The sequence below is a fragment of the Excalfactoria chinensis genome, chromosome 5, assembly GCF_039878825.1.
Source record: "Excalfactoria chinensis isolate bCotChi1 chromosome 5, bCotChi1.hap2, whole genome shotgun sequence".
NCBI lineage: Eukaryota > Metazoa > Chordata > Aves > Galliformes > Phasianidae > Excalfactoria > Excalfactoria chinensis.
Window position 1 is genome coordinate 40,242,736 of NC_092829.1, and position 24,417 is coordinate 40,267,152.

The 24,417-nt window shown below is 35.9% G+C and overlaps 1 protein-coding gene across 2 annotated transcripts in view; it reads right to left on the minus strand.

Moving 5' to 3' along the window:
- USH1C (USH1 protein network component harmonin) overlaps nt 1-24,417 on the minus strand; it is a 43,224-nt gene that overhangs the window by 13,279 nt on the left and 5,528 nt on the right. Inside the window, exons 3-15 of one of the 2 annotated variants that reach the window (XM_072337728.1) lie at nt 24,039-24,182; nt 23,379-23,517; nt 17,229-17,337; nt 17,102-17,126; nt 16,306-16,363; nt 15,480-15,583; nt 14,220-14,304; nt 13,754-13,813; nt 13,416-13,472; nt 12,177-12,319; nt 11,530-11,595; nt 9,768-9,892; nt 6,695-6,771 (exon numbers count right to left, since the gene is read on the minus strand). In XM_072337728.1, the coding sequence (XP_072193829.1) occupies nt 6,695-6,771; nt 9,768-9,892; nt 11,530-11,595; nt 12,177-12,319; nt 13,416-13,472; nt 13,754-13,813; nt 14,220-14,304; nt 15,480-15,583; nt 16,306-16,363; nt 17,102-17,126; nt 17,229-17,337; nt 23,379-23,517; nt 24,039-24,182 (1,192 nt within the window). The remainder of the gene's footprint in view (nt 1-6,694; nt 6,772-9,767; nt 9,893-11,529; nt 11,596-12,176; nt 12,320-13,415; nt 13,473-13,753; nt 13,814-14,219; nt 14,305-15,479; nt 15,584-16,305; nt 16,364-17,101; nt 17,127-17,228; nt 17,338-23,378; nt 23,518-24,038; nt 24,183-24,417) is intronic. The other variant, XM_072337729.1, reaches the window with a different exon arrangement.

Consider the following 24,417-nt stretch of genomic DNA (forward strand, 5'->3'; position numbering starts at 1 on the left):
AGAATGAGATCTGGCACAAGATTTCTTATAACATGTGATCCTCTTTTAGACTGAGATTGTAATAACATTGGAATATCTTCTGAAGAATATATCTCAAGCTCTTTTTTGTCAGCAAAAAGCAAACCTGATTTACAGAAAGATCACCAACTCTTGTTCATTTAAAACTGTTTTACTGTTGAGGTTTTAAAAGTTGGATCTTCTGATTTCAAGCTATTTCTTTTCTTCCAATCTTTGCACCTAACAAAGAAACCTGATAAAAATTTAAAGACTTTGACAGCAGGGATTTTCACTACATGGATAATAATTATCTCAGACTCGAATTAATTTTACTGCCTGACATTTATTACTTTTTTTTTTTTTTTTTTAAATACTCAAGTCCAAATATTCTTTTTAACTACCACATTCTTCCCAACATATTTGCATGTGATGAGTCAGCAGCACACGCAGGAAGGACAGAGATTAAAAATTACAAGAATAAACAAATAACAAAACAACCTCTGAACTACATTCACTAACTATCAAACAACAAAAACACTTCATTCCTGCTGACGGATCCAATAGATGAAGTGGATAATGGAGCCAGGGAGGGAGGCTAGGCAGGAGCATGGTAAAGGCACATGCATCCAAACAGATAATGATGTCACCTGGGAAGCTGGTGATACTGTTAGGACTGGACCTTTGGAAAGTGGAACATTCAGTACAGGAAGTGGATGAGCTGATGATACTGGAGTAACAGCAAGTGGTGGTGGTGGTGGTGGTGGTGCCACATGCTTCTCAACTTCATCTAAGTTTATATCATCAAGATCTGTGGTATGAAGCTGTAGGCCACCAGCAAACCGCCTCATTGATGTGGCAGAGGACGAAGCAGAAGGACGTCCACTTGCCAGCTATGCACAAGAGAACAAAAATCTGCCTTACCAGTTAATACATGCAACAGCTCTGAAGAAATTAATGTTAAATCCTGCACTACCACCCAACCTAACTGCTCCTGCTCTGAAATCTCCTGGCTTCTTGCACACTGAATATCTATGAAGTGTTTCTATGGAAGCTATTTTACATATCAAAGGAAAGCAACTTAAGACATCCACCAACTTTCAAGTCAGAAAACAATCTGCATCAGATCATAATGGAGAAGGGGGAAGTAAATGTGAGCAGCTATCAAAACAAAACAGCTTTGGGTTCCATGAAATCCAAATCTTCAGGAAGCTCTGGACTTTCTGTTAACCAGTACAAGACTTGCAAATTCCACAGTCTGAGCAGGATAAGCCACTCACCTGACAGAAAGTTAGGAGAAAGTGTTTACAAGCATGAGGAAAGTTCGCATATATGCTGTTAGAGTTCCTAACATTTCATTTAGACATGTATCAGTGATATGATTTAAGTATGTAAGAAACTCCAGTTGATAGATGCAACTTAGGAAATGTTAAAGAGAGATAAGCTGTTCTACAGATGCATGCATCTTAGTTTAATCTGACACAATTTTCCACAAATAGATTTCTGTTGACACTGAGATCTCATATGCCACCATCACTTTTTGGTACTAAGAAAACACCTTACTGTCAAAAATGTGTATAACAGATCTCGGTTGCTCTAGTACCCAAGCAGCAGTTCAGGCCTGTAGTACCTGAATATAGTTCTGTTGCATCTGTTCCTCAGAAGTATTCTATCTTTACATTTCATATTAATGCAACTGCATGAGTAGTTTTGCAGAAGTACTATAATAGACTAATAATATGCAATGTAGAAGAATTTTTGGAGCAAATACAGAGTATTTGTCTCAAATGAGAGTAGAACTCAGCAACAGTGTCTTTAGTCCATAACGTTTCCTCCTACTTTTCAAAAAGAAGGACAAAGATCTGGTATTACCCACACAGCTAAAGTCAGGTAGTGACAGAAGACTTAGCATAATCATTCCACCATTCTGGAGACCTGCACCAAAGAACCAAGTGGACCCAAACCTATGAGTAGGAAGAACAAAAGACCAGCTGTTGTTTTTTTTGTTTGTTTTGTTTTGTTTTTCAGGGCTGCTGCATACTGACTGGTAGGAAATTTGTCTAAGAGGGCTCCCCAAGGGTCCACTTTGTGGTTGTGTGGTTGCAGTTGCGCAGGGTCCCAAGGGAATTCAGTAGATGGCAGTGTTCCTTCTGAAAACAGCTACGCTTGGAAGAAAGCCACACAGCAGGATGGTGGGAAAGCCTCACTCTACACATAGAGGCACGTAGCTCTGAGACACATTCACTGCAATTTCTTCAGCTGAGGGGCCTATCTAAAACAAAGGAACCAATTCTCTGGGAGGTTTTTTCTTTTGTCAGTCTCTTAATGTCACTTTATTAGTTCCAATTAATACTTGTATCGTGACTGCAATTCAAGCAGGCATAAAAGAGATGATTAGTGATGTTCTTATTTGTATAGAATAATAACAATAATAATAATAATAATAATAAATTACAGCTGGATATTTTACTCTCATTTAGTAAGTTTTATCAGCAATATGTTCTGTCTATCCCAAAGAGTGTTCATGAACCAATTCAGCTATTTTGGAGCGATAGCATACTGAAATGGACAAACCAGAAACATTAACGTTGAACTTTAACATATGACATCACCCCTATCAACTATGGAAACATCAAATACAATAGAATCATAGAGTCATTAAGGTTGGAAAAGACCTCCAAGATCATCTAGTCCAACCGTCAAATTTACATTGTCATTCACCAACTGCTGACAGTTGTCATTTTATTCTCCTTGTCCTTTTTTTCTCTATTTCTGGTAAAACCTCTTGTTTTTAGGAGAAAACCAGTGAGTTACTTAGAGATCATGCAGCATATAGAAAAGCCAGCATTTTACCTCAGGAGATTCATTTTCCACAGAGGAAATCTGTTCTAACCGTGTCTGACAAAGTCTTTCCACCCAATGCTGCACTTTTTCTGATTCTTCTAGATCTTCACGCTCTGTTTCAGACACCTTAAGCATATCACCAGTGCATTAAAAAAACAGATTAGAGATATCATTACAGTACAAAGGCTTGAAACTCAGGATATGCCATTTAGATTAGTTTTACAACTAACTGTGCTTTTGAGAATGACTTCCTGTTCTGCTCTCTTCCATTAAACTCGTCACTAAATGTGGACACTAAACAAATGTAGAATTTTTGCTTCACTTGAACATAAATTGACTGTAGCAACAAGCACTCAGAAACAGGTTAATGAAATGTAATTAATTTTTAAACTTTGTTATCTTTGACAATTAAACAAGCTCCCTATTCAGATACTTCCACTGAAGATTCAGCATATTTTCCTCCAATATAATTTTGCAACCGATAGAAGAATACAACATACCTCCTGTACAAGACGATTTATTTTCAGTTGTTTTTCTCTCTCCAGCATTCCTTCTTTCTCTTTGGCAAGTCTTTGCTCAAATTCCATTTCCTTTTATTTTTCTTCTGTTCACAGAAACTATCGCTTTTTGACTTCTTTTGCTCCTTTCCTTTCTGGGAATTATATTATTTTTTTAAGCTAGATTTTTACATAAGCTAAAAACATGGCAATTTCAAGCTTAGTACATGAGTGCCTGTCTTGAAAAGTGAAGTACAGTGCAAGTATGGAGCCCGTCTTTCACATGCAATTCTTAACTGCATTTCCTCAGCAATTTGCTAGAAATGCAACCTCTATTGGAATGCCCGCACACAGCCATTAAGTTTATTGAATATTGAGTGTTCAGCTTACCCCTCCGCAAAGCTACAACTGAAGAGCTGGCAGGCCCACTACAAAACTTTGCAACAGTCAACTAGTTTTGATTAGTTCTTTCTAGCTAGTTTGGTTTGGTTAGTTATCATCTCTCTTCATTCATTTTTACATCAGTATGAGACTGACTGCTTTCAGACTCTCATGTACACATAGATGCGACACTGCTTAAAAAAAAAAAAAAATTGCTTCATACCTCATACATCCTAAACACACTATTGCATGCTTTAATACAAACAAGCACCTAGAAAGGAGAAGCTTAGATCAATGGAGAAACCGAACTGCCCTCAGGAAACTGTTCCAGATCGTAGAGCCCAAACACTCCCTACCACCACCAGCAAAAATCAGCTTGTGTGTGAACAAATACTGTATGTAATAAAATAAATAAAAATAATAAAAATGTTGCACACACTGCAAACAAAGGGTAAGAGTTTCTCGTAGTCTTTAGAAGCCTGTGATCCTGTTGGATGAGTTCAGTGGTAAGCTGACTATAGCTCTGTGGTGAAGTGTAGCTACTGTTGGAAAACCAATAATATTTGGAGAAAAAAAAACAAAAAAAAAAAAAAAAACAAAAACAAAAACAAAAAAACCACAAAGCAACCTTAAGTCAAACATCTGCTTCTCATGTTTTAACAACATTCTGTTGGAATGTTTTTTGCGGGGCTAGTTAGTTTATTCTTTGATGACAATTTTTGATAAAATGTTATCCTCTAATAAAGTAGAAGATACATTATTGTTGCCTATGAAATGTAGTATCTGGAAGGTGGCAAGTCAACCCACTAAGTATCAACATTTGGAAAATTAACTGAATTGAAAGGCACGCTAAGCAGTATGCATGCCAAAGAGTTCAGGATATCACCATCTATGAGACAGTCTTAGCTGCATTTATTGCTTTCAGATAGACCAAGATGAGTCAACCCTTCTGTCCTTTTTCCCCATGGATTCAGTTCATTTCCTATTAAAGATATTTTAAGTACAGAGTGATTTTTTATTATATTATTATTTTTTAAGCACACACAGAGGAAATCCATTTGCAATTTTCAGCAGGAAGAAAATTTACCATTTGATATTTAAAATAATTCTAAAGCAAAAGGTTAAGCATATAATACTTTCAAGTTTCAGTGCACATTGTGTAGCAGAGTTCAACAGGAACCGAGTTGAATCTTATTGATATATGAAAAGTATTTGGAGGCTCTGTAAATTATCTTGGTCAGCAGACCAAGATCACCAAGGTGATCATCAAAGATCACCTATTTGTGTGAAGAGGCTGAATTTTCATAACATGTATTTATCTTTGTCAGATGATCCTAACCATACTGGATTTTATATGCTTCTGATCAAGATGATTTACAATCACAGGCAATATAAAATGGCATCAGAGAACACTGTTATTTCCTTATTCTTTATTAAGGTCAAAACCACTGGCATTTCTTACCCTCCTAGAAGGTTAAAATAATAGTCATAAATGATGACTCAGATACTTCCTATATCCTCCTCAGAAACTCTGAGTTTTTAGGAGAGAGATCTATGAGCCCTCTTGGACAGTTAGTCCTTCCCCAGCAAATTACCATTGGCCATCACAAAAAACAAACAACACAAAAAACCTATGATATAACTAAGATATATTGATAGAAATAAAGAGAACAAAGCAATAGAGAATAAAATACTACTTGAAACTGCAGTAATGTTTTAGATGAGACTCTACAGATTTAAGAAGTATTCCATCATGCTTAAAGATTTTCTGGTATTTTTCTTTTTTGTGTGTGATTCACGTGCCTGAAAGCCTTTTGCCTTCAGCACTCTCAAGGGGAGATTTGCAGAAGTTTAAATGGGAACCACACATGTGACACCCATTGCATTTTTCCATCTTCAAAGACTTTTATTATTTATGGATCTATTTATTATTTTGAGTACTTTTCAATCTGTGCTGAACAGCTTCTGCAAAGTATACACTCTATTCTCACTCCAGCTGGCAGGTTTCGAGAAGTTTTAAGTGCTCAAAAGAACGCATTCCTAAGCGTTCTTTTAAGATGCTGAAAAGCATCTTAATTTCTATGTGTTAAATAAGTGAAAGAGAAGAAAAGAAAGGAATTAAAATTCAAATGCACAGCAAACAAGCTCACTTATCACACTTTGTACCTTGCGGATTGTGGGAAATTTTCCTTCATACCGATAAAACCATCCAAAGGCTACAAAAAGGTAAAGGAAAAGTTGTTTTTTAAGAAAGCCAATGCCTAGTTCAGATTGATTCCTGCGATACATATAACTGATTAAAATTTATTCGGAGGCGCAACGAATGCTCAATATTATAAGACAAATACTTAAACCACTTCTTCGTTAATAGTGTTAGCACATTTAGTCACAAATATCCCTTATTTTGCTGATACATTTTTATACTAAGCAAAGCAAATGCAACTGTTAACCATCATACCACACAGAACCATACAGCCATATGCATTGCTGAGATTTCTATAGTCATAGTCCTACTTTATACTAACCGTAACAAGCCTATCAAAATGAGAAAGTAATGAAATTATTTCAAGCTTGCAGCAGGACACATTGGTGTTTAGGGTGACAAGAAAAGCTCTGTTTCCCATAGTGAACTATTTACACGCAGGTGCATAAACATAAAAAATAATAAATAAATAAATAAGTGGAGTAAAATCAGGCAACATAATCTAGTATTATAATTTTACATAATAAATACTGACAATACAGAGTTCACAATATAATCCATGTTTCTGTAGGATTGACACGTTTTGTATTCTTGCTGAAGTATCTTTAGAAAGCAGTGACAATTGCGGTATCATAACCTTTCATCATACCAAAGGACCACATATATTGCTCTAGCAAAAGCAGATGATCGTTCAGTATCAAGACTGACTGTCAGGAGGAAAAGAAACATAGGAAGGATCTAAATCAGGATAGGAGGTTAAGGCTGGATGGCAAACCTGTTGGTCCTGCTTCATGATCACTTCATCCATGTCATCTGTTTCAAGTTGGTCATGTGCAACTCCCTCTAAATCTACTAGAGAAACAAAGGAGGAAAGGAGTGAGGAGACAGAATGACAGGTCAACTGGAGATTCCCATGAAATAAAGAGACCAGCAATGAGTGACTAGTAGTTTTCATCAGATAAAAATAATTAGTGATGAAGTATCTTGCCTCAAAATAAAAATAAAAAATTTAAAAAAAAAAAGGAAAGAAAGAGAGAAAGAGAGAAAGAGAGAAAGAGAGAAAGAGAGAAAGAGAGAAAGAGAGAAAGAGAGAAAGAGAGAAAGAGAGAAAGAGAGAAAGAGAGAATGAGAGAAAGAGAGAAAGAGAGAAAGAGAGAAAGAGAGAAAGAGAGAAAGAGAGAAAGAGAGAAAGAGAGAAAGAGAGAAAGAGAGAAAGAGAGAAAGAAGAGAGAGAAAGAGAGAAAGAGAGAAAGAGAGAAAGAGAGAGAAAGAGAAAGAGAGAAAGAGAGAAAGAGAGAAAGAGAGAAAGAGAGAAAGAGAGAAAGAGGAAAGAGAGAAGAGAGAGAAAGAGAGAAAGAGAGAAAGAGAGAGAAAGAGAGAAAGAGAGAAAGAGAGAAAGAGAGAAAGAGAGAAAGAGAGAAAGAGAGAAAGAGAGAAAGAGAGAAAGAGAGAAAGAGAGAAAGAGAGAAAGAAGAGAAAGAGGAGAAAGAGAGAAGAAGACTGAAATCTTGCTCAGATCAAAACAAATTCTAACTCCCTGTAACTTCAAATAGCAGTTAGGATCTACACATGGCTAATTAGTCTGCTATGCAATAAAGATAAATTTTATACAGGTCGGTGGCTTTTCATATTATTAAACAGTCAGAAGTTCTGTGATGTCTGGTTCAGAAACAGATAACAGCCTTCTGTTGCACTGCCACTGTGGCAAACACTGTACAGAGAGAACACCGTAGAGAAGAGTCAGAACACTAAATGGACAAAACATTTCCCCCAGCTCACTTTCTTACCCATGAAAAGAAAACTGACTTGCCCACTCAAACAAAAAATAATGTAATAGGGTTAGAAAATGACCCAGTTTCCCTAAAATTACATAATACCTGCTCCACAAGGATTTCCCACTACTTACTTCTTCTAATATCATTGTAGTACAATCTCCTGTCATAGTCTATAGCTTCCAACTTAGCTTCATAACTGCAAATTAAGCTTAAAGCAGCTTAAATTCCTTTGGACAACTTACATCTCATTGGAAGGTTGCAGTGTACAAAAAAATACCCCCTCAATCTCTCAAATAATTTAGATGCAGACTGCCCAGTGATATCAAATCAGGCTCTGCAGTCTATTTGATAAAGAGTTGTTGCAATAGATGAAAAAAGACATGAAAAAAAGTGGACAGGGAAGGAAATAAAAGATCAACAACAGGATCCATGAAGGAAGGATACAATAAGATGGGAACAGAAAAAGAGAGTAGGTCAAGCGTGTTTCAAAATCCACAGGTTTTACAAAAGAGAAAAATAAAGAAAAAAAAAGCAGGATTTTTTTCTCCCACTAGTAGATGGTCTATTAAAGATGTTAACACATCTTCTACACATAACCAGCTCACAGACAAATGCATGGATTTTGCAAATGCTTACGAGTACCCTTACTTCCCAAAGGACAAGGTCAGTGGGAACTGGAAATTCCGATTTCTTTAGTAGATGCTTGCATCTGTACAAGCTCTTAGCACGCATGACCACAGACAGAAACAATAACAATTTCTGTATGAACTCCAAACACTTTTATGCCATTATTTCATTTTCAACATAGTAATCAGAAGAGCTCAAAGTGAGGAAGATGACATAAGAAATACTTCAGCCTTAAAATGAATAAAGGTCTGAAAATCATAATAGTAAGAAACTGATTTGTTAAAGGAGACAGAAAAACCACTTAAGATTGTAGATTCTTCAGAAGCGTTTGAATTTTGAAACACATGGCCTCATGCTGAGTGAGAATGGGAAATGCTAAGAATGGGCTCAGTCGCTTTGTCCATGTAAAAGAGAAGTGAGGGAGCTGTAAGACATCCCTATGGTTCCCAAGTCTGACAAAATAAAAGAGAATCATGTCTTGCTGAAAAGAAGGTGGAAAAGATATCTAGAATTTTATGAAAGCTAAACATTGCATTCATTTCTTTCAAGCCAAAAGTAGGGTTACAAGACAAAATACACAAGACTGTGATATCCATCCTTCATAATACTTCAATTAAGTAACTAACATAATTCTTCAATTAAGAGTGAGGAAGAAAAAGGTTGCATTAGAAAGAGCACAACAAAGAACATTCATTCACTCCAACTCAAACTGCAAATCTTGTATTAATTTTCTGTTTTCAAAGTTTACCTCCCAAGGCCTCTCACTAAATACAAAACTGTTAAATTACTTATTGATATGATTAATATAGAAAGTCAAAACTACTCCCAAATGAGAAAAAAAAGAGCAGAAATATCTGTCTCTTACCCCTTCTTCATACCTTCCTTTTCAGAAGTAACAAATCTATGACTTCTTACAAATGAAAGAAAACTAAAACTTACTAGAAGTGACATCATCTTCACTGAAGTAAAGGCTCTTACATGTATGTAATTCAGCATTGCTTTTTTGGTTTATGCACATGGATGTACAATCACGTATATAAAAAACAAACACACTGTTTTCATTTGGACATATAATCGAAACCACATGTCCAGTACTTCTTGAACACCTCCATTATAAGATTGGCAAGTGAAACACAATCAAAACCAACAAGGAATGCAATGTATCTGAACCCCAAACTAAAGAGATCATGCTTCAAGCAATGATTTCTTAACTTTTTTTCTTTTTCTTCCCTGCAGCTGATTGCAAAAAACCCACAATTGAGTGGTTGTAGCATTAGTGAGCTGGGTAGCTAATAGCCATTAAATACAATTTCCACATGCTCCCAGTCTTGTGAAAATCAGACTGATCACTAACCCGGCTTAGACACACAATACATTCCATACAACTCGATGCATCTGAAACAAAAAAAAAGTTACCAAGGAATCAGACTGAAATCAACTACTTACTTTTGTGTTTAGAACGAGGAGCAGAGTGCACTTCTGCAGTTACAGTTTTCAGAGGTTTGGGAGGCTCCTTAGGCCCCCAGTCTTCTTCCCACTCCTTTTTAAATTTCTCTTCCTCTGCTGTTATTCTATGTGGAAATAAAATGCAGCTATGAATACAAAGTATAAAAATAACACAGACGTAAATTCCTTAGAATTGTTAACTTTGCTATATATATATTTCCATTAAAATGATGCATCATAAAACACCTCTTGAACCTAACCAAAATCCTTTCAATGATTTGAGTCATTTTTTGAAGAACATAATGACTTCTTTCTACTTTGCTGGAAATATGTTCAAACAATAAATGAGCATTTACTTACACACTCCAACATTTCAGAAGAGGGGGGGGGTGGTGGTGAAGCTTTTTTAGTGTTATCTATTCATGGTCTTTGATACCTCAGTGGCTATTAGGATAACTTGTAAGCTGTACCCATGCAAAATACTCTGATTTTCATATTAAGACGTGTATATACAGATATATAAACAAAACAAAATACAAATGTACAAATATACAAATGTACAAATACAACCAAATTCATGAATTTTAAGACAAGAGGAACGCACAACAATACCACCACCTTAAATGAAGTTGCCAACTGTTTCTCCTCTTTTTCTTTTTCATTTTAAAAATTGAAGTATATATTAGAAAAATAGCCAGCTTTAACTAAAACATGAGATGTAGAAGTATCTACAACATTCCTAGAGTCAAAAGTTCCAGTGGTAAATCTTCATTTGGATCTTATTTCTATTTTGATGATTGCTTCCTAAAGACATAGTTCTAGGCTTCACTAAAAAAAAAAAAGACTCATTTGACAGCGAAACATAAATATTGTTGAGACACAAAACTCACTGAAGTCAGCATTTTTGAAAAATAGTCACACTGCAGGAAAAAGCAGCTCATAAAACAATGAAAATATCTAGAAAGGCACCACAATCAATAAAGGGAAAATTTGAAGGAAAATTCTGAAAATCCCATGTCACAGCAGTACTACCATGTAACCCAATAACTTGCAGCTTCACATACAGCGCCTTTAAGCAGTCTAAGATCTATTCTTGGCTCTAGCATTCTTGAACCGGTAAATTGGCAAATGGTGCCAAAATTCAACAGGTCTTATATGATATATTTGCATTTGGATTTTCCTGCAGATCCCAAATTGAGCTAAGATAAATCTAAAGCATAACCGTGTGGCCAAAGCACTATTTAATCTGTACTGGAAGTCAGTATTTAAAACTGGAAGCATAGTAAGCAGCAAGGCACACTGAAAAGAATGTTTAACCTAGTTATTATATTTAATTAAATATATATATATATTTGTGGTGTTACAGTGTAACTTGAAGTATACTGAGAATTAATAACCTCTGTCATTTAGGCATATCTGATTTTTTTTCTTAAAATATATGTTTTCCAGCTCTTCATTCATTCGTCCATTTCTTCCTTGACCAATTTCATTGCAACATTCGTTTCCTCCTTTCCATTAAAATTAAACATGAGAGGCAGAATAATCAGGTTCTGAGACACATCAATTATTTTATCTAGTGTTCTGTACATGACTATTCCACATTATTTATTATCAGCGTAACACTTGTGTTTTCCAGGTGCTGCTTTTCAGTTTCCTATTTTGAAACTCCGTAGTGCACTTACTGAAATGCATGGGATACTACACTTCACTAAATATACAATTTTATTAGAAAAGAATGTTTTTAGTCAGATCTAATACTTACTGCTCAATTTCCCTGCGATATCTCTCTTCCTCCTCTGCAGCCTTCTGGGAAATTTCCATTTTTCTTCTGTAAAAGGAATTAGGACACCACAATAAAAATAGTATTTTCTGAGTAAGAACTTGTACAAAATGCGTCAGCATATAATTAATGAAATATATGGACAGCAAATACATACACATTAGGAAAAAATGTTCTTTTTATGAAGTCTTTAAGACATAGAGGGTTCAGAATACTTTTGTTCATACCTTGAGGACATTAATGATCACCTGCTTAGCAGGGACACATCATCTGTTTAACAATAACTCTCTGTCTTCTTCTGAGACAGTACTACAGCGCATTATTCTATGAGTATGAAATTGTTACCGTCCTCTAAAAATCATGGAGAAGGGAATGGCATCAAAAAATAGCCCAATACTCCATCAAACATCAGGAATATGACAGCTGGGGAACAAAGTAACCCTTTTACTCAGTACACCTATTTGAATGATGCTGGTTTCGAAAACCCAAAACATTAGTAGAATAAGGAATCATGAACAGACTCCATAAGACTGAGTTCATCTGGGAGTCTTCTTAAAATTATTCCTGTCTTATTTGCTCTTTTCAAATCCAAGCTAAAATTTTCAGATCCTCCTGAACAGATTCCTTACAATCTCTCTTTCTCTTGCTGCTCCTTGATGATTTTGTTAGTCTCCAGTGCAAGTCGCTTCTGATGCATTAACTCCTGGCGTTCCAGCTCACGAAGATGTGCTTCTCTCTGCCTCTCTTCTTCAGTCATGAATAGTTCCTTTCCCTGCAATCATCACCCCAATACAAATCACTCACTTTGTGCCATGGTCTTTACTTAACCAGAAAAGAGAATTCAAGAAACAACGTTTATATATTGCAGTTTCCTCTTCTGACAGAGACATATACCAAAGAAAGGAGAAATAAATGAGGTGAAGTACAGTGGAATTGAAGAGTTCCGCAGCAAAAATTTTAATGAGGCCAATAGGACATACTCTTTTTCTAGCAGCTTATAACATCACTTGGAAATGAAATCCTTTGGATGTTCATTAGGAGATGATGAGCTTAATCAGATAGTCTGGAGCATTTCTTTAAACAATATCTATCGTGCCTTTGAACAGTTGTCTCTTCCAATATTGTAAGAGTAGTTTAATTAAAATACAGATTCCTTCATACAGATAAACAGCATGTAACAACCCTTACAAAGTAGTCTAAGTGATTTGTTAAACCTTGTTTCTATTTCATTCAGCTGTGGGGTAATTATAAAGTATCTTCTTTGATTAGTCTACTGAACCTAAGTATGCTCTTGTATAAAACTGTGCATTTTACTGTCAGAAGGATTAAAGCAGTAGAAGTATTGAAATACTATTTGAAAGCCACATTGAAATCAGCAGAAATTAATTTCCGCTGACTTTAGATCAGAACTCACAGTCATCCTGTTCTGTTGTACAAATAATGAAAATTAAAAATTGAACAGTTTTCAATATGTTGAATACACTAAAGAGAATAGATCTAACCATTGTACAAGGAATATATTAACTACTCAGGAGAAAATGTTAATTGGCTCAGACTTTAATGTCTCAGCAGAAGAAGCTATCTGGCAGAACACAAGCACTAAAACGTGAAAAATCATTACCATAAAATGAATTCCCAGTCCTTGCAAGTGAACAGTATTGCACTGGTGCTTCACAACAATACACATTCCTGAAACTGTTGTACTTGAGCATACTGTGAGTGGTTAGAAATAATCAGAAGCCACTCCAAATGGCTTCAGTTTGACCGGATTTGGCAGTAAAAAGATTGCAATGAAATGCAGCTTTGTTTCTTATTTATTTTTACCATTTATTTCATTCAAATTGTGCTTTTGTAAACATACTACTTACAGCGCCTGCCACTACAGAGATAGTCAAAGTACGGCTACTTTTGAGCACTCTGACAGCCTGCAAATTAAAACAAAACAAAAATTAGTCTGCATTTACTGGTAAACATGCTGTGCAGATATGACAAAAAGTGCTGGTTGTCAATGCTGGAATTTCCAAATGACCTATCTGAACTAAAATAGTGGTATCTATTCAGATCTCCAAATCTTCATGCTCAATGCACGGCCTTTAAGTGGTACAGTATCAAAATATTTATTTATTTTGCAGCTAAGAGAATCGGGCAGAAGCTTAAAGAAAGCTGACAACAACATATTAATGGAATTAAGAAGTTTTAATCCTACCTCTTTATGATCCACATTCGAAAAGTCCACCCCATTCACCTCAACAATCTGATCACCAACCTAAAGGAGTTAATACAAATTTTAGTACAGATTCTGAATTAATACACATGCTAACTGGAATCAGAGAGAGAGATACTGTCAAACATTCTCAATATAATAACTATGTTTACTGGCAGAATACAAGGGGAAATCAGCCAAGCATGTAAGTCCTCCCACAGGCATTTCCAATTGCCACTATTTCAGATGAAATTCTGAGCTAGGTGGATGGTTATTCTGACCCAGGCTATCAATTCATGTGTTTTTGAAAGGCAGGGAAATTTCTTGACAGGAAATCTATCCAAACGGTATCTCCTTCTGATAGAAAGAAATGACAGCTAATGTCTCCACAGTGACCTGGAATCCTTGAAGAAATAAATGTCAAACAAGATTTCCTTGTAGTACCCGTACTGTAAAATGATATACTTACCTCTAAGCCCACTTCTGCTGAAAGAGAACCTGGCTTAACATTGCTGACAAAAATGCCCGGTTTTTGCGTTGGTCCACTGGAAATACTGGTGGAAGATTAAAAAAAAAATAAAAATAAAAATAAAAACAATAATTATAGGCTTATACAGAAGCAATTGAGAAGTCTTGTTTTCTTGTTTCTGACTGAGAAAGCTTTTTACGGTGTAGATTACTCTGAAACAAGCACTGAAATTAATTTGCCAGTGCAGAGGATACTTTTCTACCCTTTTTGCCACAAAACCATACTAAAAAAAAAAAAAAAAAAAGGAAAAATAAATAAAATAATAAAGTATTTAGGCTTCTTGATACTGCTTGGGATGCTGAAGCTAACACAGTACATGGACCTAACACTAAGGGATTAAGGATGCTTAAGGCATCAGCATGTAATACAATGAAGAGCTGATAATTGCTTGCATAATTATTTATCGAACTATAGTATACTATGTATACATATAATGATATTATTGTTCAGGGTTATTTACCTAAAACAAAAAGGATATTGCAATCAGGATCCAACACCTAGTGTTGAAATCCGACCTGCAGTCCATGCTGGCCCTCAAGACAGCAGTCATTTCTGTGGATAATACATCCAGAAGGCGATGTCAAATCACCCTTCCAGGTTTATAAATGCATTTAAAATTTTCTATCTTCCAATCAATATTAAAGAAAAAATATTCTTTTGAAAATATTCTGTGTGGTCAGCTACTACACATTGCAACATGCAAAGAAATACTACAATTTCTTTTCTACCTCAAAATCTTCACAACTAGATGAAAGGACATGAGTCTCAGACATGTTTGCTCATATTTCTAAAAATGGCAGATATTCAGAATTAATATTAAGAACCAAGACACAGCCTCTTAGTTCAGAAAAGCTGCACAATGGACAATGCTGAAACCTACTGTATTACAGAGCAGCATTTCAAAGTATTTAAAAATTTAGAAATTTGAAAGCTTTTAAAAGATCCATGCCACATCTTTTGTTATGCTACTGTAATCTTGCTTTAATTTTTAAATTGAGAATTAAAAAGACAAACGATGTTAAGTCAAAACCTGGGACATAGTTACTTATATTTGTCTAATAGTATGTATGTGTCACAGATATCCTCCTGTCCCTGTCAGCTTTTCTTGGTCCTCTATGGTTCTCTACCTTCTACGTATCACATCAATGAGTGAAGGAACAAACTGCCCTGGATGTCTCATTTAACAAGCCATGTACCCACCTGCACCCCATGCCTTTTGTACCGATCAAGCTAATGAAGACTTTCTTCTCTTTACTGTCCCTTCCTCCAGAAGAAACAAGACCAGCAACACTGCCCTTTCCTTCCTACAGAGAGATTAAAAAAACTGCAGACATTACCCTGTGTGGAAGTTATCTGAAGACCAATAGAAGCTTCACAAAGCTATGAACAAAGCCTGATGATGCCAAATTAAGATTCCTCCATGGACCAATTAGAAGTGCATATGAATTACGGCAGTGCAGTGTGACTGATGTGAAAGACTAACTTATCTATTTTGAGAAAACTGTTCCAATTATACAGCTTTCTCTCCAGAAAAGAATGAAGGAAAATTAGAAGAAAGTGATATGGCAAAATAGTAATTTAGGTGTTCCCTAACAAAAAAGCTAGAAAAAGACTTGATAATGCTCACTACTCAACAAAATTTGCCTTCCTGAAAGACAAATTAGATAATTGTGGTCTTTTTCTACATGGCTACAACTCACTTGCATTCATGTTGTCATTCCTCCACCAATATAACAAAGATAGATCAAATCATCTGCTTAAGATTTATACAGTTAAAGAATGGCCTGGCCAAACAAAGCAAGGTACCGATCAGCAAGTAGAAGTTATTACAGTTGTATCAAGCCCTTTCCTTATCTAGTGATTCTAGAATCATTTCATACCACAAAAGATTTTTTTCCCCACAAACACGTGTAATCATATACTGCCCCTAAAAAATAAATACAAAGACCTCTGTGATAAGCTCCAAGGAGAAAACAGTTCAGAACAATTACAGACTTCACAGAAAACAGCCTAATTGATCCCTTACCCCAGACTCTGACACAAACTGGTCCACATATTGCCATTTAAGGGGTTCATCCGCTGAACTGAAAGGAAAAAAAATGCTTAAAAATGACAATGAAGAAAGAATATGAATGTGTTCAAAAAGCTGTTTTGAAATGGGGCATTTTGTTTTGCATCCACTAGTTCCTTAGGATACTGTTCCCTATAAGTTGTATGCTTTGTTCAGCTATTTAAATAGAGCATCAAACAAGCATAAAATGATTTAGTCTAGTAAAGTATTCAATTACTTCAGTGAGTATAGCTGGCCAAATTTAAAATTGAGTAATCCTCTTCAACTGAAACAATAATGAGAAACTCTAAGAATAGAAATGAAAATTATCATAAAATCTTGAACAGTTTATATAAATTGCTATGCAGAGACACGCATTTCATCAACAACATTTGTCAAACATTCCACTTTCAGTGTCAAATTTTTATCAACAAATTGGATGAGAACAATAGTTTGATTTTTCTAAGCTCTACAGCATTTCTCAAATGTCATATACATGCAGAAGTAGTAAAGCTCTCCATTAAGCAGGATGTGTGGAGAATAAAATTTTCAGGAAGCATCGACTATTAACAAATAAATCAAAATTTGTTCATTTAAGTAAGCAACTATGTAATGAATCAGACCCATGTAACAAGATGTCTGTCTGTTCATCACACTAGACACGCCATTTTAACTATCTAGAGAGATGCATGGCACAAATTTTCAAACATACAGAAAATTAAAGTGATACCTTGAGTATTGAAAAGGCTGTACGAAAATTAAACACTATTACCTTTTGACTGGTATCATTCCAACATCTGAAAAAGAGAAACGCTGTGTTAAGTAAGATTTTCTACAGGTCACCACCTATCTATTGACAACAGCCTTCAATGATAGAGGTGATTTTTGATGCCACTTACGTCTCACTTTTATGGACACTATTTTCTTTGTGCGAATGAGGTTTATCACTTCCTCGTGTGTGCATGATGAGATGGAATATCCGTTTATACGAACTATCTCATCCCCAACCTAAAAAATGAAACATAAAAGGATAATGTGAAGTATAAGTTTCTAAGAAATGATGTAATCTGCAATAATTACAATGCAGAAGTTTGACAGTATTCAGTTCAAGACTTTAGGGATTTCAGGTAAACTCTGGATGAGTTTGACTTAATCTTTATGTTTTAATAGGTTATATTAGTTTTGATCCCATGTTCTCTGAGATACCTTTTCAACTACTTTGGTCATTAGGACACAAAACATGATCTTATCCACATGTCTGAATCTAGATCCAGAATAATACATTATTTTAATGAATTTAGCTCAATTTTGGATGCAATACCTTATTGGTTATAAGAGTCATACACTAGCATAATGGAAGTTTATTCTTGGCTATATTAGCTCAAACCTTCTTGGATTGTGTACACTAGTTACAAAACAGTATGTTATTCATCTGATATGCTTTCATGTGTCTCACAGCAGCAACCCATTGTTTTTCATATACCGTGGCTGAGGGGACGGTACTGCCACACTATTGTCACAACTCTCTTGTTGTAAGATGTGAAAAAAATAAACAATATGGTTTAGTTTGGAACAAAACCATACAACAAAACCATACAAATCATTAATTTATTCCCAAGGCTACTCTGCACGCATACAATACACATTTGGGCTACATGGATGACAGCATAATCAGCTACAGAACAGACCAAGAACAAGCAACCTGAATAGCAGCAGGAACAAAACTAAGGTTATTCCCAAAGCAAATTCAGTTGAAGAAAGCTCAAGTGAAACCAGAATTAGCTGTATTGGTAGCTCATGTTTAGTGATAAAATGACACAGCACAACTGCAAAGCTTTCATTTTAAAAGGCCTCCTCTCCTTTAATTCACATCCATAAATATATTTGACAGGTTTTTTTGACAACTTGATTGGAAGTCTCCAACTTCCACTAATGATCCCCTTAGCAAGGCAGCTTAAGAAGGAATCAGGGAGGTGAAACTACCTACTTAATTTAAGGTTGTACGTTACTACCTGCTCAAGATTATATATTTGATAGGACCCCCTATATTTGATAGGACAAGGGGCAATGGTTTTAAACTGAGGCAGGGGAAGTTTAGGTTAGATATTAGAAGGAAATTTTTCATCCAGAGGGTGGTAATGCACTGGTACAGGCTGCCCGAGGACATTGTGGATGCCCTATCCCTGGAGTCATTCAAGGCCAGGCTGGATGTGTCTCTGGGCAGCCTGGTCTGGTGATTGGTGACAGTGAACATAGCAGGACAGTTGAAATTACATGACCATTGTGGTCCTTTTCAACCCAGGCCATTCTATGATTCTATATTAAAAAATGCCAGGCCCCAGCACTTGCACAATGTGAATCATTTGACATGATTTGTGAGAACTGGTACCATTGACTCTCTTCCATAAGGCAAATCAAATAAACCCATCCTCTACAGAGAAGGACTGGCAAATGCTCACCAGGAAATGAGTTCAACAACTGTCAATCAATATCCTGATACACCTCTGTACTTTGATCTTCACAAGCACAAAGCTGAATACCTTCACTTTACTGCTTTCCAGTCACATTTTATACTATGAATATTTATTATGTGAAATGCATTGAAATGCCACCTTGCTAGGGTCACAGAACCACAGAATATCCAGAGTTGGAAAGGAACCACTAGGATCACTGAGTCCAACTCTCAGCTCCACACAGGACTACACAAAAATCAAATCATACATCTCCAGATCTTTCCCTACCAAATAGTATTTCTTCTCAGCCAGAGTCTTTCAGGTCTCCCCATGGAGGCTTCCCAGCTTTACTAGGACAGAAGTTAACACCATCAGCCTTAGTCATAGCGAGAAAGTGATCTACTGTTGCTAGTTTAAATTGTGAAGTGTTTCCATTGTTCTTCCATCATCCATTTTTGATGGGAGTATCTGTGCCTGAAAAGGCTTTTGAAAAGTGAAGAAGTCACAGTCTAGATCACTGAAGAGTAGCTTCATTGTACCTTGCTGACAACTTTAAGGCAAAGGTAGAGACAGAGGGAAATTCCTGCTCTGGCCCTGGGCAGCTCTATCAAACACCTCACATTTACACTGTCACATTCACAGGAAAGGAAGAGGATGAACTAAAAGCAGGAATTCTTCAGTCTGGCTTGTGTCTTGTACACCGACCTAGTTGACAGAACATGCCATCATCGACCACCTCTACTCTTATTCATATGGAATAAATATCATATTTTCCAACTGTGCTCTGTTCAAGTGGAATGAAGGAAAAAAAAACAACACAATACTTTTTTCAGTTCTTTCCCAAACTTTTCTACTTTTCCTGGGAAATGATGCATAATAGTATACAACATACTACAAACGTGCCCACTGTACCAAAGTACCCCTTGAAGCGAGGTATTTTCTGTAGGAGGAATAAATAAACAAAAAGCAATCTATGAATCTCCTGAATTAGAGAATATTTTGCAGAAGAGCAACATGACATGTTCCACAGCCGGTGGAACTGCTGCACCACCTGCTGGACACTTAAAATCATACAAACAGAATAGTGTAACTACAGAATGGACTGTACCGAAGGGAACTTAAAGATCGTCCAGTACTAACACCCTGCAACGGGCAGGTTGCCACCCACCAGACCAAGCTGCCCAGGGCCCTGTGCAGCCCAGCATTGGCAACATGATCGTACTGCCAAATAGAAAATCAGCTGTGAGTAAACTCAGACTCTTGTGGTTTTGTGCACAGAGACTTAACATTCTCTACAAATCACAAAGACTTTCAAGCATATTTAGGATTCTGATGCTCATGCTAGGAAGCAACAAGAAAGTGAGTGACCTCAGTTTTTAAAGGAAGGGTGGCTGAGTACCTCAGTAAGAAAACACCTACAAAGCCTCATCCCTTCCTAACTCTGGCCTCTCTGGATTACTCACTTTAAAAACTACCAAATATTTGTGTAAAAATAATTTACCTCAAATATGTAATATTGACTTCAGTTGTTCTACCTCATCAGTTCAGTTCACCTGACACCTTTTTGTTGGTGTTTTTTGTTGTTGCTGTTGTTTATATATATATATAATATATATATATAAATATATATATATATATTTTTTTTTTTAAGAACAATTCAAGATCTGTCCTTCACTCCCCACTTCCAAGCTAAGCAGACTACTACAGACCATGGAGCCTTGGTCTACATAAAAGCAAAAAGACAAACCTAAGAAAAGTAAATCATTTTTAGGGAAGAAGCCAAATTTAACGTGATCAATTGCAGTGATGGGACACATAAAGGAATCTACATTTCAGAAACAGGTGTTGTCCAGAAGTGGTTGTTACTCAGTAAGCTGGTCGTATCTGTTAGCATTACATCATCTTCCTAACAGGCAGACACAAAATTATAAGTTTAGCCAAGAGAGTATTTTCTTTTCTCCTCCCATAAAGAAACGATTTTTTCCCACATAGATATTTTCACCACTTATTTTTACTATGTTGTCATTTCATTTCTGAAGCTTGCTACGCTTAACTTGTCCTAAAAACAGTTCCATCATCGTCAATGAAAACTGATGATGCTTTAGAACAATGCCAGTCTAGGCCGAGACTAAGGGAGACATCATAGGAATGTAACACATCACTTCTTGGGAAAAAAAAAAAAAAAAAAAAATGTAGAAGAAGAAAAGAAAGAAGTGTCCACATACTCAGTTAATTCATATCTATTTTCATACATCTTGTTACTTTTCTACCAGTATTATTCCATACCAAATGTCTAAGTCAGAAGCAGTAAAGATAAAAGTTTGCACAGCTGAGCAGAGTAGAACAGTACCTGTCCTGTCTTTGTATATTACTGTTTCTCTACAAACAAGGAGATGTCAAACTTTCAAAACCAAAGCTGCAAACCTGACTTTTCCCAAGTGAAATGCCCTTTATTTCCAACTTTTAACATGAGAAATATAATATTTAGCGCTTACAGGAAATTGAATGGCTTTTACACAATAACACCATTGTTACAAACTTCTCATTTTGTATACTACTTCTACTTTCATCATTCAGATCCATCTAATCTCTTTGTATTCAACAGAATCCTCTCAGATATTTATATCTGAGAAAGCAGAGGAAAAAAATATTTCTTCATGAAAGGACTAAGCACTCACCTTTTTTGAGAAAATTTAGATAAAAAGAAAGGTCAGATGCCTTAGGAAAATTTCCTGGTTATTCTGCCTTTTTCATGTAGCTTGGAAACGACTTCAAGAAGAAACATTTGCAAAATTAACTAGTTAGTTTTTTGTTGTTGTTTTTTTTTTTTTTTTAAAAAAAAAGCACAATAATGGACTGATGCTGTAACAGAAGATCATTATATCTTTCTCAGACAGCATTTTTTTGGTTAGAAAATGTGTAGAGATTTAGTTAAATAAAACAAGTGGATGAAATTTCAGTAGCAGTTGGCTTTACTGTGAGACAGCAATTTAGAACAATGGGCTGCCTGTCAACTCCTGCCACTCAGATGGCTTTAGAAAGTGCCTAGTGCCACTTATTATGAAGGCACCTGAAGGTGATCTTTAACAGCCCGTATCACGGAATGGAAATCAGGTAGTTAGTTTAGCTGTGATGCACCAGCTATTAATATATATAATCTAACCCTAACAAGTCACAGTCTGAAGGATATTTTTGTGCTCATTGCCCCTGTTACATCTGCTCTAGCAAAGCACTAAGTTGTAGTACAACTTGTAATATCAGACCAAAAGCCCTGTGCAATCCCATTCACCATTACTATTTATCATGTCCAAACATTAGTCTGAAACAAATGAGAACCAAAACTGCAAGGTAGCATTGAAGTGAACGCAGTACCATGACGGCTGAAGACAGTGGCCATTAAATCTTTTACTGCTCAGTATCACTAATGCCTTCAAGCATTCTCCAGGAGATGCTTTAAAAAAAACAAACAACAATATAAATGACTAGTCTTTGTTTGTTTGTTTTTTGTAAATGTGAATTTTCTAAATGTAAAAGCCACTTCATCAAGGGTTAAAATGAAGCACACCTACAAAACACAGCTTAATTGAACACTGTATTGAATTATGATAATGAATGCATTTTGAACTAGTATTAAATATAGCCTGTAAACATCAACACTTCCAAAGACTAATTCACACTCCACAAATTGAAATTAGCCAGGCTTATTAACTGTGCTACTCAGAAACAGACCTTCAGCTACAGTCCTCATCAGCTACAGAAAGATTTATGTAGACAACTGCCACAGCAACTGCTCACCTCTCTCTTCACTAAGTGTGAACAAGAAATGACATATAAGAAAAACAACTAAGAACAAATACAAAAACACCACAAAGCCAAAAAAAACCCAAAACCCACAAAACCAAACCAACCAAAAAACCAGTCAACCCATAACTTCAAACATGCTACTCAGAAGTACTGGATTAGGAAAAGAAGTGTTTCTATACATATTTATCTTTTGCCAACACTGTTAGGTTTCACATACCTAGAATTTAATCACTGGAAAAGCAGTTTTGTGCAATACATGGGATACTTCCAGTGACTAAAAAGGGGGCATTCCTTTTTTGTGTTTTCACTGGGAAAAAAACCCACCACCACAATACAATTTATACAAGCAGTTCAAATAAACACCTCATTACATAAATTGTATCAGTGCAGCATGGGAATAATGTTCTTTATATTTATGTGCTGTTCTACATTTAATGAGAATTTGGTAAAGTTAGAACAAAATATCTTCTCTATCTGCTTACATTTAACTATTGCAAGAAATAAAGTGTAAACTCCAGAAAGCACTTTTATCTTCCAAAGCGATCACACCCTTAAGATGAATATAATCTACAATTAAGTAAAACTGATGAAGAGAACAACATGAATAACTGCATTCACCAATGGTATTTGCTATGACATCAAGACACTTATTTTACATATCTTGTTAGGAGAGACTAAAAGCACCTAGCAACTGCTATTTCTAAAGAAGAAAAACATTTCTTAATGCCTGCTTCTCTAACATCACAGAAAAGGCTTTTTACAGCACAGTATCAAGGGATACAACTGTCTTACCTGAAGTCCAACATTGTCTGCTTGTCCTCCTTTAACTAACTGGGAGATAAAGAGGCCACAGCTAAATTCTGCTCCACCTCTCACACTTATTCCGAGTCCTTCAGGATGCAAACGATCCAATCTCACTTCCTTCAGTTTCCTGAAACAGTGGAAGATACCTGATTGCCCAGCTGCATAACTTTTCTTAGCAATAGCATTCCATATGAAAGCTGTGCATTATTTTTCTCTTAGAGCATTCAGGCATGGAAAAAGAACAAAACTTTGATGGATGTATATTTACTAAAACAATAAACTTGTTTCCGTAAGAAAATCACTGCAATCACTGAAGCTGTCAATGCTTCCAGGGTGTTAAAGTGACATGATTTATTTTATTTATTTATTTTTGTATTTATTAAATGCAGTAAAAATGAAACAAGTTTATTTCAACAGAGAAGCATTGATTTTGGACTCCATACCCTACTTTTACCACATCAAGCTACTTTGCAAAAAACTTCCAGGTGGCTCAGATTTTCTGCAAAACACAGCAAAGTTTAAAAGAGCAAATGTGCCCAGCTCTGCATAGAAGAACTCCAAGTAAAATACCAGTTATCTTAAAACTCAGTCAATATTTCTTGTTCGTATTTTATCTGGAGTTAGTTACATTGTTCTGCATTTTCTTACCGTGATCTTTTAGGTGTAAGCTGATCATACTCCACCTGGTGTTTTAATGGAATAAGTGGGCGGATAGCATCAAACAGAGGCAGCCTGCTTGGTTCATTTATCACAAGTTTTAGGTCACCCACGAGCACTGGGAGGTTCATAGATCTACAAAAACACAGTGAGAAAAGAGGCAGGGGTTATCAACACAAAGCACTATTAAATACCTTGCTGCTGATGTGGCTTCAATACTGGCGTGCCCCTTCAGCCTACTAAGAAAGTTATTTATACAAATCTTCATTTAACCAAAGCAAAAAAAAAAACAAACCTCTGAAATAGCAAACTTTCTGTAAGCAAAGAGGAAAAATGCCTCCTTCAAAATAACTGAATTCTCCTATCCATT